The 14,131-nt window shown below is 45.0% G+C and overlaps 1 protein-coding gene across 14 annotated transcripts in view; it reads left to right on the top strand.

Moving 5' to 3' along the window:
* The window catches only part of vps13b (vacuolar protein sorting 13 homolog B), a 336,932-nt gene that overhangs the window by 75,005 nt on the left and 247,796 nt on the right, over nucleotides 1–14,131 (top strand). For all 14 annotated transcript variants that reach the window (XR_012957588.1, XR_012957587.1, XR_012957586.1 and 11 more), the window contains 2 exons: nucleotides 9,774–9,908; nucleotides 10,737–10,916. Coding sequence is in view for 11 of the 14 variants with exons in the window: in XM_076105383.1 (XP_075961498.1) it covers nucleotides 9,774–9,908; nucleotides 10,737–10,916 (315 nt within the window). In the remaining 3 variants the exon portion in view is untranslated. The remainder of the gene's footprint in view (nucleotides 1–9,773; nucleotides 9,909–10,736; nucleotides 10,917–14,131) is intronic.

Raw genomic sequence — 14,131 nt, 5'->3', positions numbered from 1 at the left:
CTCCTAGAAGGCCATGTCAACGTTTTTTATGCGCTTTTGTGCTGCATGAAAAAAAAGGCTGCTCCTGTCGTATCCCCCCCCCCCCCCCCCCCGTGACGCTGGGGCATAATAAGTGTCGGTACCCGCTCTGTGTTATTGTTTGGGGAAATAGTGTCAGTTTGTTATCGCTCTGTCACCTCCTAATCCCTGGTATGCGGCGCGTTCAGCATTGTCTGGTCTCAGAACGTACCCGTCTCTCTTTCCTCCCTCCTCGCCATTTCTCTCTCTACCCATAATGCAGCTGGTAGCCTAGTCCTGGCTATGAGAGGTTGCACCACGCTCAGTTTTCCACCGTTTTCCTGAGCAGTTTTTGGCCGACACGTCCCTCTTACTCACAGCCTTAACGTCTTCCATCTATTAATCGAGACAAGCCAGAGGAACATGCAGCTTTGCCCTGTCATATAGCGGGCCCATACACTTAGCTCATGGAGATTGTTTTGATAGTCCTTTTTCATTGTTCCACAATGAAAGCAATAGAAGGAAGGAGCTTTTTTTTCCCCTCGCTCTGCGGTTGTCACAAATGTCAGTAAAGAGATGGGAAGCCTAATGAAAACCCTGAGATGTCTGTTTCAGCGTGGCCCCGGCCCCCTCACTCAAGTACCCATGCTTCTTTGAAGAGGTAACTTATTGGTCCGAGAGAAATCTCTACCTGTCTACTTGTCTGCTTCACGGATTGACATCGGGGCAGGGAGGGAACGGCAGAAGAGATGGGCTTTTTCGTCCGTATACGCAACCTTATTTCTGACATTAAAAACATGTCGTGTCAGCGTCAGAGACGCGATAAATAAATCTTGGATGGAACATGAGACGGTTCTTGTCAATGAAAACTTCAATGAGCCACAGACGGCCCCCGCTCCACTCCTGGCAGATTTGTGATGACGTTTTAAGTCAATCCAGACTCGGGCCTTCCTCCTTTTTCTTTTGTCTTCCTAAAGGCTCTCTGCTCTTTCTCTGTCGCTCGCTTCAGTCCAGAGCTAACGAGAGAGGCCGATGCAGAACAGGAGTGAGTTGTGCTGCGTCGTCCCACAGTTGGACATCTGATTACAGGGATATGTCTGTCTTTAATGGGATGAGAGGAACATAAAAGGGCTGAGGTCTGCTCCTCTGTTAGACAACTTCCAACTTTCCTTCCCTGTCTGTCTGTTCATTTTCACCAAACAATCTCACACACACACACACACACAGAATCATCAGGGGACATCAGGCTTGTCATTTCTGGACTAGATTATTCATTCATCATTCCCCCCCATCCTCACACTGTCCGCTGGCTTCTGGTGAAATATGATCTTTAAAAGAAATCAGAAGTCCACTGATAGTGTGCCAAGGGTTTTCTCTCCCCTGTTTGTTTGAATAGTAGCCCACTTTTCTGTCACAGGAAATAAGATGGACATGGATGATCCCAGTGCAGGATCTGCTCCCCTATCTGGATCATTGATGGTCTCTCAGAAGGCATCGTGCCACTTGCCACTAAATCCAATATACCGGTGTCACGGTACAGCACTTAGATTGGTGGTTAATGTCAAAGATCTGTCGTGCTTTTTAAAAACCTGGCGTGCCGTCGCTAGTCAAGTGGGGTGGATTATTTAGCTGGCCGAGTTTGGGTAGAACAGGCTTTCAGTAGATCTAAGCATTTCTCATTTAGAGATGGAACACTCGACTCCAGAGTGTTCCCCCCCATGGAGGGGAAACTGAAATACAATATGAAAACCACCGGCAGCCGTGATTTATGAAACGTTACCATGGTAAGGGACCACAACAATGAATATGTTTACATGCACCAAATATTCTAATTCTTGCCCTTATTCCGAAAAAAGACAATAGTCCTAATAAGCTGTTTACATGCTGATGAAAATGAAAAAAATAAAAATGAAAAAAATAATAATTAAAAGTTAGACTTGATAATAAAAAGTCGAAGTTATGAGACAGAAAGTCAAAATGATGAGATACTTATTAAACACAGTCATAGAAGCAGCTCTTTGGCTGGTTACTGTACACTTGAAATGGAAATATTATTGTGAGTACATTGAAGATACTTTAAACGTGACTTTACAACACATGAAATACTTCACGTGGGATTGTGCAAACGCACCTTGAAAGGATTTTAAGCGCTGAACAAAGTTATTGTAATAACTTCTGTTTGATATTTGTCTTTGATATTTTCTTTAATAGTTAGATCTTTGATAGAGTAATGTGGGTTTCTTAACCCTAAATTAAAAGGATTTAAGTTATAATAACAGAAATTTGCTTAAATATATTTTTACATCTATATAACTGCATGTACAATATTTTTACATTTGAATAAACAATAATCAAATGCAGAGACAGTTATTTATCAATATGTTAGGAGTAGTTACATTTACAACCGGCTCTTTAAGGGCGACCGTGATGCTGATGTGGCCCGGAGTGAAAATGAGTTTGAGACCCCTGCATTAGAGCATATCTTTTTTTATTTTTTTTTATCCCAAAGTATATAATGGTGTAAAGAGTGAGACTCATCAGGGACACATTACATGTATTATATAATAAATAAGTAAAAGAACAGCTTATTTGACAAGTAATTAAATAGCTTAACAGCATGTTTAAGAAGTCCACGTACGCACAAAGCAGTGAGCGTCACTGCGACATAAAACAAAATGCACTGTAAGTAGAATGGGCTTTAAAGCACCCACAGCAGAAGCTACTAAGCCCCGAATCAGTGACAGCCCCAAATAAATCTGTTTGTATTTATGTCATCTGGTAGTGTCTGCAGAGCTTGGCTCCCCGCTGTGAGCCAAACGTCCCCATCTAAGGGTAGCGACTAGTGCCGACTGAGCACATAGCTCCGCGTCACGAGGCCATAAATTTCCACTGCGACTCCCATTTGAAGTGCCTCGGCAGTAACCGAAAAAACAAAAAAAAAGCGTCACGTCTTGGCTCCCACCACACACAGACACAGTCAGCCCCTGCAAAGCTGAGGACATAAATATTGATCTCGGTGGATCATTGATAAACAAGAGCTCTCTGCTTGATTTCTCTTTAATACTGTTCCATAAGTTAAGCCTGAGAAAGAGAGCAAGTGTGAGTCGTAGTCAGAGAGAGAGAGAGAGCAGTAATCCAGAGTTACGTTTCTGTGACGGAGGGGCTGGTTTTAGTGTCATTAGCTGCGGTCTGTCGTTTCGAGCATCTCTCTCTCGCGGTGGAACCACACTGGCATTCCGTCCTGGCTGCGACTTCAAAGTCAGAATGCCCCCGTTTCTTGCGCTAACCAAATTTGTCAGGGCAGCATTAGGCCGGGGATCTGGCAGATTGAGAGGCAGCCCCTCTCATCCAGAACTGTGTTTTAATGGCCTATCTCACCGCCGACTAATCATCTCTCTTACAAGTGGCGACGCGGGAATCCTCCATGTCACAGCACATGTTTCTCTATCAGTCTCCGCACATCTGTCGCTCTGATTCTCTCATCGTTCTCACTTCTTCTAAAACTCTTCCACTCGGTTTTGCTCTGCAATCCCCCCTACCCCGTCTCCCGAACCCCACCGCCTGGGCCCATTAGTGTTGGCCAAATTGCTTCCGCATGAAGACTCCTTAATTGTGGTAATTCGGTGGCAGAGAGAACCATGGGTTTGAATGTGCGGAGAACATGTGTCACTGCTTTAGTGGGCAGACGGAAAGGCAGGCAGCACCTGGAGGGGATGGTAATCATGGAAATTAGACCCCCAGCCTCCGCTACCACCAGCACTTACACCCCATCACTGTCTTAATACCACCACCACCACCACCACCGTTACAGGCAGCATACCCCACCACTCTAACCTCTACTCAGTGTGTGTGTGTGTGTAGACACTTGTCTGCTCGCCTCTTAAGGCCGTTACAAACCGGCAGGGTTTTTTTCGTGGGATTGATTCACTCATCAATATATTTTTCAAACCGTTGTTTTCTTTCACACAGAACTCAAATTTGACGTGACGTGAAAGCGACGTGATTTCCCTGCGTAACGAGGTTCGATTTTTCTGAGCTTTAGCAGTGCGATTGAAGGTATCAACCAATCACGTTGGGCAGAACGGAGCTATTCAAAAAGTACATGATAGTGTGTAACAACTGGGAGGCTCAGTAGTCTGAACCAAGCCACAGCAAACATGCACAGCCCTCCTGTAAATCACTTGCTTCTAAAATGTGTAAAATGCACTAATAGCGAGTCAGGAGGTATTTCCTTCCTCCAATCATGTGAATGAGCGGCAGGAAGGCGGGGTTAAAGGGATAGATCCGGGTATCTTTATCTGAATTCTATACTCGGAAATTTTTTTCTTATGCGCTGCTGAGCAACTTTCATAGGAATGTTTGGGGCCCCGCCTCCAAAGCTGTATCCAGTTCTCTGTATACAGACGTAACATTGCGTAACTCAGATTGCACTCAGAGCATTTCACTAAGAGGGAACTGAATGAAATAGTTTACAGTAGCTTAGGCTGTACAACAATTGACCTCAGACAGACTGCCAGGCGCTGCTCTGGGTCAACAAGCTCCTGTAGTTTGTCCTGTGGAAACCTATTCAAACCTGTTATTGAAAAAAAAGTGCTGCAAATTTGCATCGCTGCCGGTTTGAGAATTTTTGATTCGAAAAATTCGCAGGCAAGTTCACCCAGTTGCTGATAGAAAGTTTTGTTTCCACGAAAACGCTCTATCAATTGAACACGTCTCTACCATCCTAAGAAACATTTTCTGGTAGCATATAAACAAGATTTTGGTTCAAAGTGATGCGTCTGCCCTGCAGACCCGTGCTCACCGACTGCCAAAGCTGCTCTCGTCTCAAATTTAACTGCGGGACCAAAACCACCACTGGTTCACCTTGTCTGTTTTTCTGCATGTGTCTGTATTTTCGCTGTGTGTCAGTGCTGGGCACGGCGCCAGCAGACCTCCTGCTCCTACTTACTGCTTCTACTTCAGCCCTTCCTGACTTAGGAGAGACAGTTATTGTTTCTGCATCAGCACTTAATGGCTCAGCTGGCTGCTTTTGGGTCTACCAACTTGTCCATGTCTACCTCTCTTTCTGTCAGCCCCCCCTAGCTGCCGTGGGCCCGTTGCCAGACTTTGAGCTTTTAGCACTTTAGGTTCTCTTTCCTTCCCTGTCTGTCTTTGTCTCACTACTTGTCCATTAGGGCTTGGCGATAGTGCACATCCTCGTGTCAGCTGATCGTCATCACATTTAAAACGGATCCTTAATGCATTATTAATACGTGCAGGGGAACTCTTCACTCATGACTCTAATGTGACTGAGTGGAGGTGTTATACCTTGAATCATAACACAGCTTTAGTAGCTGACTTAGCACATGCTGTACCTTACTATCGTTCTATTTGTGCTCATGCTTCACCTTTACAGTTTAAGGTTTTGCATCAGCTTGTAACGGCTCCTCTGGATGCTTTCTGAAGTTCAAGAACACGCATTTAAAATAACTTCTTTGTTCGCCTTCCTCATCTAGCAATAATTCAGTACCTTCATACAACGGTTCGTATGATATCGTACAAAAAGTAACTCCCCATTTCTCATGCATTGTTGTTACAAAAGCCAACAACACGTGTCAATTTCTGCTCTCTACATGCATACGGTCGAAATATACTTCCGTCTTCACGATCTTAGTTAAGTTTAGGCTACAATACTACTTGGTTAGGTTTAGGGAAAGATTTTCGCGTGGGTTAAAATAACCACGGAAGTGCTGCAACTACATTACGCAAGTGACAACTAATTTATCATTGCCTTCTCGTTGGGAACGAACAGCGGTCTCCTGTCTGAAAGGTCGCTGGTTGTTGGACCCATCTGTGTGTGCTTTTGTTTTCTTTACACTTCCTCGATCATGATTTTGTGGATAACATAGAAAATAATATCCACACATCCCTGCGCTTTATTTGATGTGGGTTTAGCTATGAATACTGGATGAGACATGGAAGTATCTTGGCTTAATTTCCTTAGCATCAGAAGTGAAACTTGCTGAGTATTCCTGAGGTATTATCACAAGTGTTTTGTGAATGCAGGCCGACACAAACACGGTGCGTCCTGTTTTAAAATGTAGCCTCGCCTGGTCTGGCGTTACGGGCAGACAACTTTCCCATACCATTCCTCAAAGCAGTGAGCTGGACATGTTGGAATGTGTAAAACATGGCAACTCTGCAGATGTCCTGCGCACACACCGAGACATGTGCACGCCAACTATTAAGGTATGCAGAGAGCAAAGAAAAGCAGCCCTCACATCCCATATTGCCCCATCCATGTGTGTTTTCTCTTTTTTTAAGAAATCTGTTCTGTGTCTTTCTTTTTCTTTCTGTCCCTCAGTATTCCTTCACTGACTTTCCATCCCTCCTTCCCCTCGTATTTTCCACACTCGTTCACGGTGCTCAGGATGGCAAATCCAGCTGCCCACAGTTGTCCTCGCACTGTTTGATGGAGTGCTGTAGCCTCTGGCCCCTAGCTGTGTGTTTATGTACTTCTTGCACCTGCCCTCGCTTGAGGAGTAACAGCACCACACACATTCACTCACTCATACACTCAATCTCACACACACACACACGTCTGGCTGCAACACACACACACTAATGCGTCTTGCATACATAAACCAAAGTGAATACCACTGTTAAGTCGACAAACTACCAACCCCTGTGTTTTTCCCTCTTCCTGCGTACCCCACTTTTTTTTATAGTCTAACAGCTGGGCAATACATTGTCCAGAGCCCCCCCACGCAACCACCAACCACCCCAGCAGGTGCTCCGTGCCCTCTAGGACATCTACGTGGGCAACGTGGGATAGTGATACCCCTAGTTCCATTTATCAAAGAGTAAATAGAGCAGGGGGAATGGCCCCTGTTGAGTTCCAGATTGATCTTGCGCTTTCAACATCTCCATCTTTTCCTAAAGGAATGAAGTGCTCAAGGGAGCAGGCAGCGTGTGTGGAGGCCTACTCATCACTGTTGCAACCATTTCTCCTTCAGGACTGTTTTGAAAAAGGCCAATCGGTCACTGGGTCTGGATATCCACTCTCCACCATATTCTGGGTACTTCAAGGGTCATGTGTTTCTAGGTTCACCGAGACGCACTCCATAATAAAGCCAAATGTCTGGTGCAGTACTTTTATGGCATGTGTATGTAAGCTATATTGTTTCCAGGCAGGGCAGCCCAGCTTAATGTAGAGGCTATGTCTTTCTCTATCTCTCCCTCTGGTACTGGATCACATCAAATAACCCAAATGTCTGTACGTGCATATTTGAGCTTGCACATGCATGCCTCTCTAAAAATGGTCAATAGGGTCACTATTTCTTCTGAAAACTCATTGTGTAAAAAGATAGGACCATGGCAAAACTCATCTAAAACACTGCTTTAACTGTTCTCTGAAACAATATGTGTGCTTGTATGTTCTTTGTATGTTGTATGACCACAACAAAAAAAAAAAAAAAGAATCCTTGTGGTCCTTAATTCATCATTTTGACAGTATTGTCCTTTCTTTGAACAGTAATTAAAGGTATGTGTCAGGCTTTACATATCCCTTAAAAACACAGTGATATTTCTGCACGCAACATACAGTGCAGCTGAAATAATCCACCAGCTCTACACTTCACATGGAACATCTGTCCTGTAGAGAAGCAGGTAACTGGAGCCACAGAGGGACACGCAGCACCGCTCTGTTTGACCTGCAGATACATTAAGGGGCAGGGGGGGAGACAGAGGGAGGGTTATTAACATCCCCATCTTCCATCTGGGCTGATGGAGGGCCTCTCAGACAGCAGGTGAAGAGGTTGCTGGGTAATTTGTCTCAGAGAGAGAGAGAGAAAGGGAGAGGAGGGAAGTCAGCGGTTAGGGATTTTAGCAATTGGCAGTAATTCTCCAGGTTAAATGTGCCGTGTGTACACGCTTGTGTCTACTTGAATCCACACTGCCTGCTGTTTTACATTCAAACTACTATTCCAACTATTAGCTGATTGGGAATAACAACTGCAAACAGAACTACGACGTGCTCATTTTTGTGTTAAACAACCTTCCCAACCTAAGCAAGTACAAATGTGTAGTGATTTGACCGTACAGACAGAGGAAAGGGGGGAGGAGATAAGTGGAGAGTAAGAAGAGTTTATTTACAGTTAGAAGAGTTAAATAGTAAGAAATGTAAGACAGGAAGTCAGACAGTAAGTGGATGTGGATGAAAGAAAACTTTAAGATGTCCCGACCAACTTCTTTTTTCTGGTAGCTTCGGGAACTGGTGCCAAATAATGACCTGTTGTGCTTTCATAGCCGCACCAGTAGGCAGTACATCCCTGGTGTCCATCTGCTTCATTTGTTCTGGATCACCTTTCCTGTATTTGTGTTTACATTTGACTTGCGAGCTCCTCTTTGCCCCACCGATCTGTGAACTCAGTCAGAAAGTACTGCGGACACTTGTAGGAAATTAAGTGCTATCGCCGTTAAAAAAAAGGGGGGGGGGATTACTGTGAGAAGCGAAGCCTTGCTGGAACAGGTGATGTAAGAATTTGATGTGCTCCCTGGAAGAATGTAGCATGTGATGGATGGGTCCTCCTCTCCTCTCTCAACAGGCGCTTTGGCACCGAACGCCCCAAAACTCTGCAGTATCTTTTAGCCGTCCAGCCATTCCTCCCTCCTCCTCTGTTATGTGTTTGAAATAGCCTCTCACCATAGAAATAACATTGACATATCATAATGACCAGTGTGTAATCCACCCCCCTACCCCCCACCACCACACTCCTTCACACAGTGCAAACAGTTTCATTTTGGAAAGATGGCAGACGGTGGGTTCTTCCACACTGTGCTGCCATTAGGAGAACTACTCATAGAGCGAGGAGCACTGGAGGCTCCTGTGATGTAATGCTGCTGTTAGGTGAGTTGTAGTTGACACTAAGCTGGATGCTGGTGTGACTGCATTGGATATTGTTTTGGAAAGATATATCCTTTATATTGGCCCATTACTCACACTCCTAATAGTCCCTGTTATTCAACTGAAAGTCATTCAACCCAGTAGATTTAGTGGGAACTTGTAAAACATTTAAAACGGGCACTTCACAATTTAAGGTTGTTTTTTTAATGTCTTTTTATACCCTTGCTGGTCACTTTTGTAATACCTTATGGCTGTGATTGTTGAGACGTTGCTGCATCCAAAAGTCCCATCAGTGTACTGTAAATGCTCCCACAGGAAGCTGTCTAAATCCAGAGGGATCAAAATACAAATACAATGTACCGCTTTTAAATCATACCCTGTCAGTTTGTACTCACAGATAACTACCCACAAAGAAGTAAAGCATTAAGTCATAAACATTTCAAATGTGTTAGGGACTGACATAAACTGTAGCAGAACGAAGACGTCAGGTGCTGATGAAGGCGTATCAAACATGATAGTAAAATGTGTTATTTATTTATTGTAGCTTTGAGGGTCAGTTCATTTATGTTGGGGCAAACTTTAACAGCTTACTATAATATCTAAAAGTGTTTTTGTCATTATGGTACGGAGACACACCAACAGGTTAACCTTGCAAACAGAGGGGCACCACAAGTATCCCTGTGAGAGGCGAGATAAACGCCTGGTGTTGGTGATATCAGCGTTCCGGAGCACCTGGTTTCTCACAACTCTGGGAGAGACGGACAGAGAGGGAAAGAAAGGGGTCAAGACCAATTAAAGGCCAATCAAGTGTTAAACGAAGCCACGGCAGCGGTGTTTAAACCTTCCCGGACTGCACTTCATTTTCACTCTGTTTGTGTTTTTTTTTTATTAGGTGTGAAGTCTCCGGGCCCGTCACCGACCCTCGAGGGCTCGGTCCAAAACCTGGAGCTGAAGCTCTGCAGCCGTGCGACGGTGAAATGCGCCTCGGGAACCGTGGGAGCCGTAAAAGTGTGCGCCAGGACCCCAGGTGTGTGCAGCTGTGCCCTGTTAAAACTTTACTGCCTGTGTAGGAGCGAGAGAGCGAGACCGACTAGACTCTTCCTTTACTTTCTTTTTAAATTGTACTTTTACACACTTCGCTCTCTTTCTCCCGCTCTATCTTCATCTTGATTTCCTTCCAGCTCTGGGATTGGGTCGCTGTTTTTTCTCCTGGGGGCGCGGTCATACGGGCTCTGGCCATGTCTTTGATGACGACGATGTTACTGGAGCTAGTGTCGCAGCACGGGGTCAAACTGCACACATGATGTCAGGCAGATTATAACATCTATTGCAGCTGTCAATATAGAAATACAAAGAGGGAAACAAATCATGTGCAGTTAATTTTCTTATTTCAAGATGAACATCTCCAGGGGATGCACATATAAGAAAAGACAAGCAGTACTGTCCATTTGACATATTTAGTTTCTGCAGCACTGTAATAACATTTTTAGCATTTTTCCCTCAGATTTCATCTGCAGTTTGGTCATGGATGACATGCCGTCTTTTACTTGTCTCTTGTTGCTTTGTAGGCCCAAACTGTTGATTTATTTGCATGTAAATGCTGGAATATATGTTAACATGGCTACTAAATAAATATCGAAACCCTTTAAGCACAAACTGTTTTCAATATTTGGGGTATTATTTTCTCTCCTTTTAGTTTAATTCACTAAAAGACAGTTTACATATGGCATTGGGATTTTGTTTGTAGTCTGTCAGTCATTAAAGCCAAGAACTGTGACTATGAATATTTTTTTAGAAACTGTGTTCACTGGGGGAGTTTCAATATCTTAATTAGCGGTTAACCCTTGTGTCTCAGGTTCGGGAGAGGGTGTTAAGGAGAAGCTGGTTCCTCTGATTCAGGGCCCATCCGACACCAAAGAACTCCACATGAGCCGCTGGCTCAACGAGATACGCAAACCTGAATCTCTGCTGGCTCCTGACCTGCTGGCCTTTTCTGTTCAGGTCCCTCAGCAAGGAGACGACTACAGGAACTCAGGTAGAGGCTTATCCAATGTTGCAACATGTTGCAAGTGCATGCACTACAGCCTCTCCTCTCCTCTCCTCTCCCCTTTCTCTTGGCTCTCCTCTGCTCTCTTTTCCCCTGCATCTATCATTGTACATTGCTCTGTGGATTTCTGACTGGACCTGTGTATTTTTCAAATCACAAATCACCATTCCGCGTTGATATATAATGTTTTCTTGCTGATTATCCGGTGGTGGTTGTGGTGTGTGGACTTATGACGGGCACTAATAGTCCATATTCCATCTCAATTATTGGTGATCTAATGCGAGAGTCTCGGTTTGTTTGGGTCGTCATATTTTCCTTCCCCCTTTAATGTCACGCAATGCCCCTTTTCAGTTATTTGTTTAGTAAAGCCGATAAGTGTTTTCCACTCCCGTATCCTTGAGGCAGGGCTGGCAACGCGGCGCCTCTTTACAGGCAGCATGCGTTCTCTAAACAGCAGTTAGTCTCTGTCAGCGCCGGGCCGAGCTGGCTAACAACAGCTAACCACTCCGAGGATTGCCGTGGAAGGCTGCGCTGATGTCAGGTTGCAGTTTTTGATTGCGTCCTTAGACCACGGATTATATTTCTGGTGTGTGGGTGTATGTGTGTGTGTCGTAAAGGGAGGGCGGGGGATTTTTCAGTAGCCCTGCAATTCAGATTTCAAAGCTCGGAGTGCTGTAGTGCTCGATTTAGTCGACCCTTTAGCTGGATATTTAGTGACTACAACTCTGTGCAATCTTCAGCAGTAGCCCCAGGTTTGTCACCGGTATTCTCTCTGTAGAGCGTTCTTCTGCGAATGAGCACATGAATATCAGTACGTCATCACGAACCTCTCCTCCCCACCTGCAACTGTAACTACTTGTCTCTAAAAGGTGAGTCTCTCAAAGTACACTCTGGGCTGTTATCCCAGCAGAACAGCAGATCCATGAGAAGCCAGGGGTGACAATGTAAAACAATACACGCCCAGTATTTTGTCTTCGGAGTCACAACTGTACATCACTTTTAACACAGTGCTGCGTAAAAAGCCCAGAACCTGGGGCCCTTAAACATGTCAGCGCCGAGACGGAGATAGAGCTGGCCCTCAGGTGGTTTCAAACTGCGAGGAGAAGATCCAGATGTAGCTCAGAGCGAAGTGAAGTAAGAAGATAAGTACGCGTTAGAGACGATGGATTTGGGAGGTCAGCCCTGACCAGGGACTCCAGTCCACCGCTGTTTGAATGTCACCCCCAGTCAATCACTGTCCCATTGCTAGTGAGCAGAGGGCCCAGGACACTGCTATAAATTGAAAAAGCAAGGCAGGGTAAAGCTTACATAACACAGGCAACTCACGGTTTGACGAATGCGAGGACGTTCGTCGAATAAATATCCAGCGAGCTGCAACGACACCAGAGTAGATTTTAAAAGCAACGCTATGTTTTCTGTCGCGGGGGCTTGTTTCACCCTTCACTGCCTTCACAGACAGAGACGGATACTTTTAGGAAACTCTGGTGAATTCTATTTAGTGCACCGCCTCAGACTATTACTTTGATTTAGGGAGCATATTATTTCAGCAAAGCAATGGCTCATAAAGACAGTACATATTTTTGAATATTAAAACCTGATCTGAACACAAACCAGAAGACGGAAAGGAAGCAAAAAAGAGGGGGAGAGAGAAAGAAGATGAAGGTGAAAAGGGAGGCGGGTGTGTGTGTGGGGGGGGGGGGGGGGGGGGAGAGAGGAGCTGACTCCCAGAAGCACTGGATATATCTCCAGCAGATGTGGAGCAGTGGAGGCCTGCACTCCTTCTCATCACTGCCTCAGAACTCTCCCCCTCTTCTGTGTTTAATGTTCTTTCTTTCTCGCTTTCTTTCTTTCTTTCTTTCTGTCTGCGTGTCTCTTTCGTCTCTGAACCTCGTTTGTTGTTTTTGATCTGAAATGTAGTCCGTCTCTCCCTCTTTCTGTTCTTCAAGCATGCATCTCTGTTCCTTTCTTGTTTGTTAGAAGTCTGTCGAGGCATTAATTCCTCATGGCTGGTGGGAGGCACAAAGGAACAAACTTAAATGAATAAAGAGCAATTTGAAGCAACATTTTCACTTTTCACATGTTTAATACAAAACGCTGCAGAACAGCTGACACACACACACACACAGAGTATTTCTGCCAGAAACTTTTATCTGCAATATACCTGTCAATACAGTCAAACAGCCAGCAGCGCGGCTTGACAGTAACAATATCACCAGACTGGAACGTTTCTCTCTCTGTCTGCACATATGTGTGTGTTGCGTCAAACACGCTGTTGAAGGAAGAGCTTGCAAAGTTAGTGTGTGTGTGTGAGTGTGTGCGAAGGCATTTTTGGGTGTCTACTTATAGGCCTGTGTTTTGTGGTCAGGCTTACATCAAAGCTCTTGGTCAGTCCACATGTCCCATGTCCCCGCTGTCATCCGGAGGGTGACTGGGAGCCTGTTAGAGCAGTGCTAATGGAATGATTGATGCAACGCCTCATTCAGCCGGAGATGAAAGGTGGAGCAGCACCACTCTAAATGGGCTGCACCCTTTCGCTCCCAAAAGGCCCGACTCGAGGCGCTCAACGTTTTTTTGTGATCATGACATTTCTGAATTGCTGGAGCACTTGGCCTCGGCATCAAACGCATTTTATTCCTCCCATGTGGCTCCGTTGATTCCATTTAGTGAATTCTTAAAGCGTGATCGTTATACATGGAGCGTAGGGCCGGCGAAGTAAGAGGAAAGCTCACTCCTTACACCATAGACATGCCGAAAACATGAAGGCATGATGATCTAGCAACCAGCGTGTCGTCACTGAAGTGTTTGAGTTCATATATTCACATGCCACGGCGCTTTCTCGTATGTGCCTTATTTTTGGTGCAGGTGATTGACTGCAAGTGGAGGGAAGCCCTGCCTTCAGGGTTCCCCCACTGGTCGTGTATGTGTGATCCCTGCGTTGTCTCATTTCTTAGAGGATGTGACAGGCTCTGGAAATTGCCAGCGCTTTCCTTATGGATCCTTTAATTCATCCCAGAGGCTATTTCCTCCATGTCTTACATTTTCCTTTTTCTTTTCTTAGAGCTCAGAAAGGCCCAGATCTGCTCAGGTCTCCTCTGATACAATACAGCTAGATTCTTCACTAACAGCCAATCACACGAGTCTCTAGAGAGCACTCGTGTCTTGACCTCTTTCTATGACACAGTTGTCGGCCTGAAATATTTTTA

Source organism: Anarhichas minor, unplaced genomic scaffold, assembly GCF_050575085.1.
Source record: "Anarhichas minor isolate MPS153535 unplaced genomic scaffold, ASM5057508v1 ptg000032l, whole genome shotgun sequence".
Lineage (NCBI taxonomy): Eukaryota > Metazoa > Chordata > Actinopteri > Perciformes > Anarhichadidae > Anarhichas > Anarhichas minor.
The sequence above is the reverse complement of the archived record's forward strand: the minus strand, read 5'-3'. Positions and strand labels throughout refer to the sequence as shown.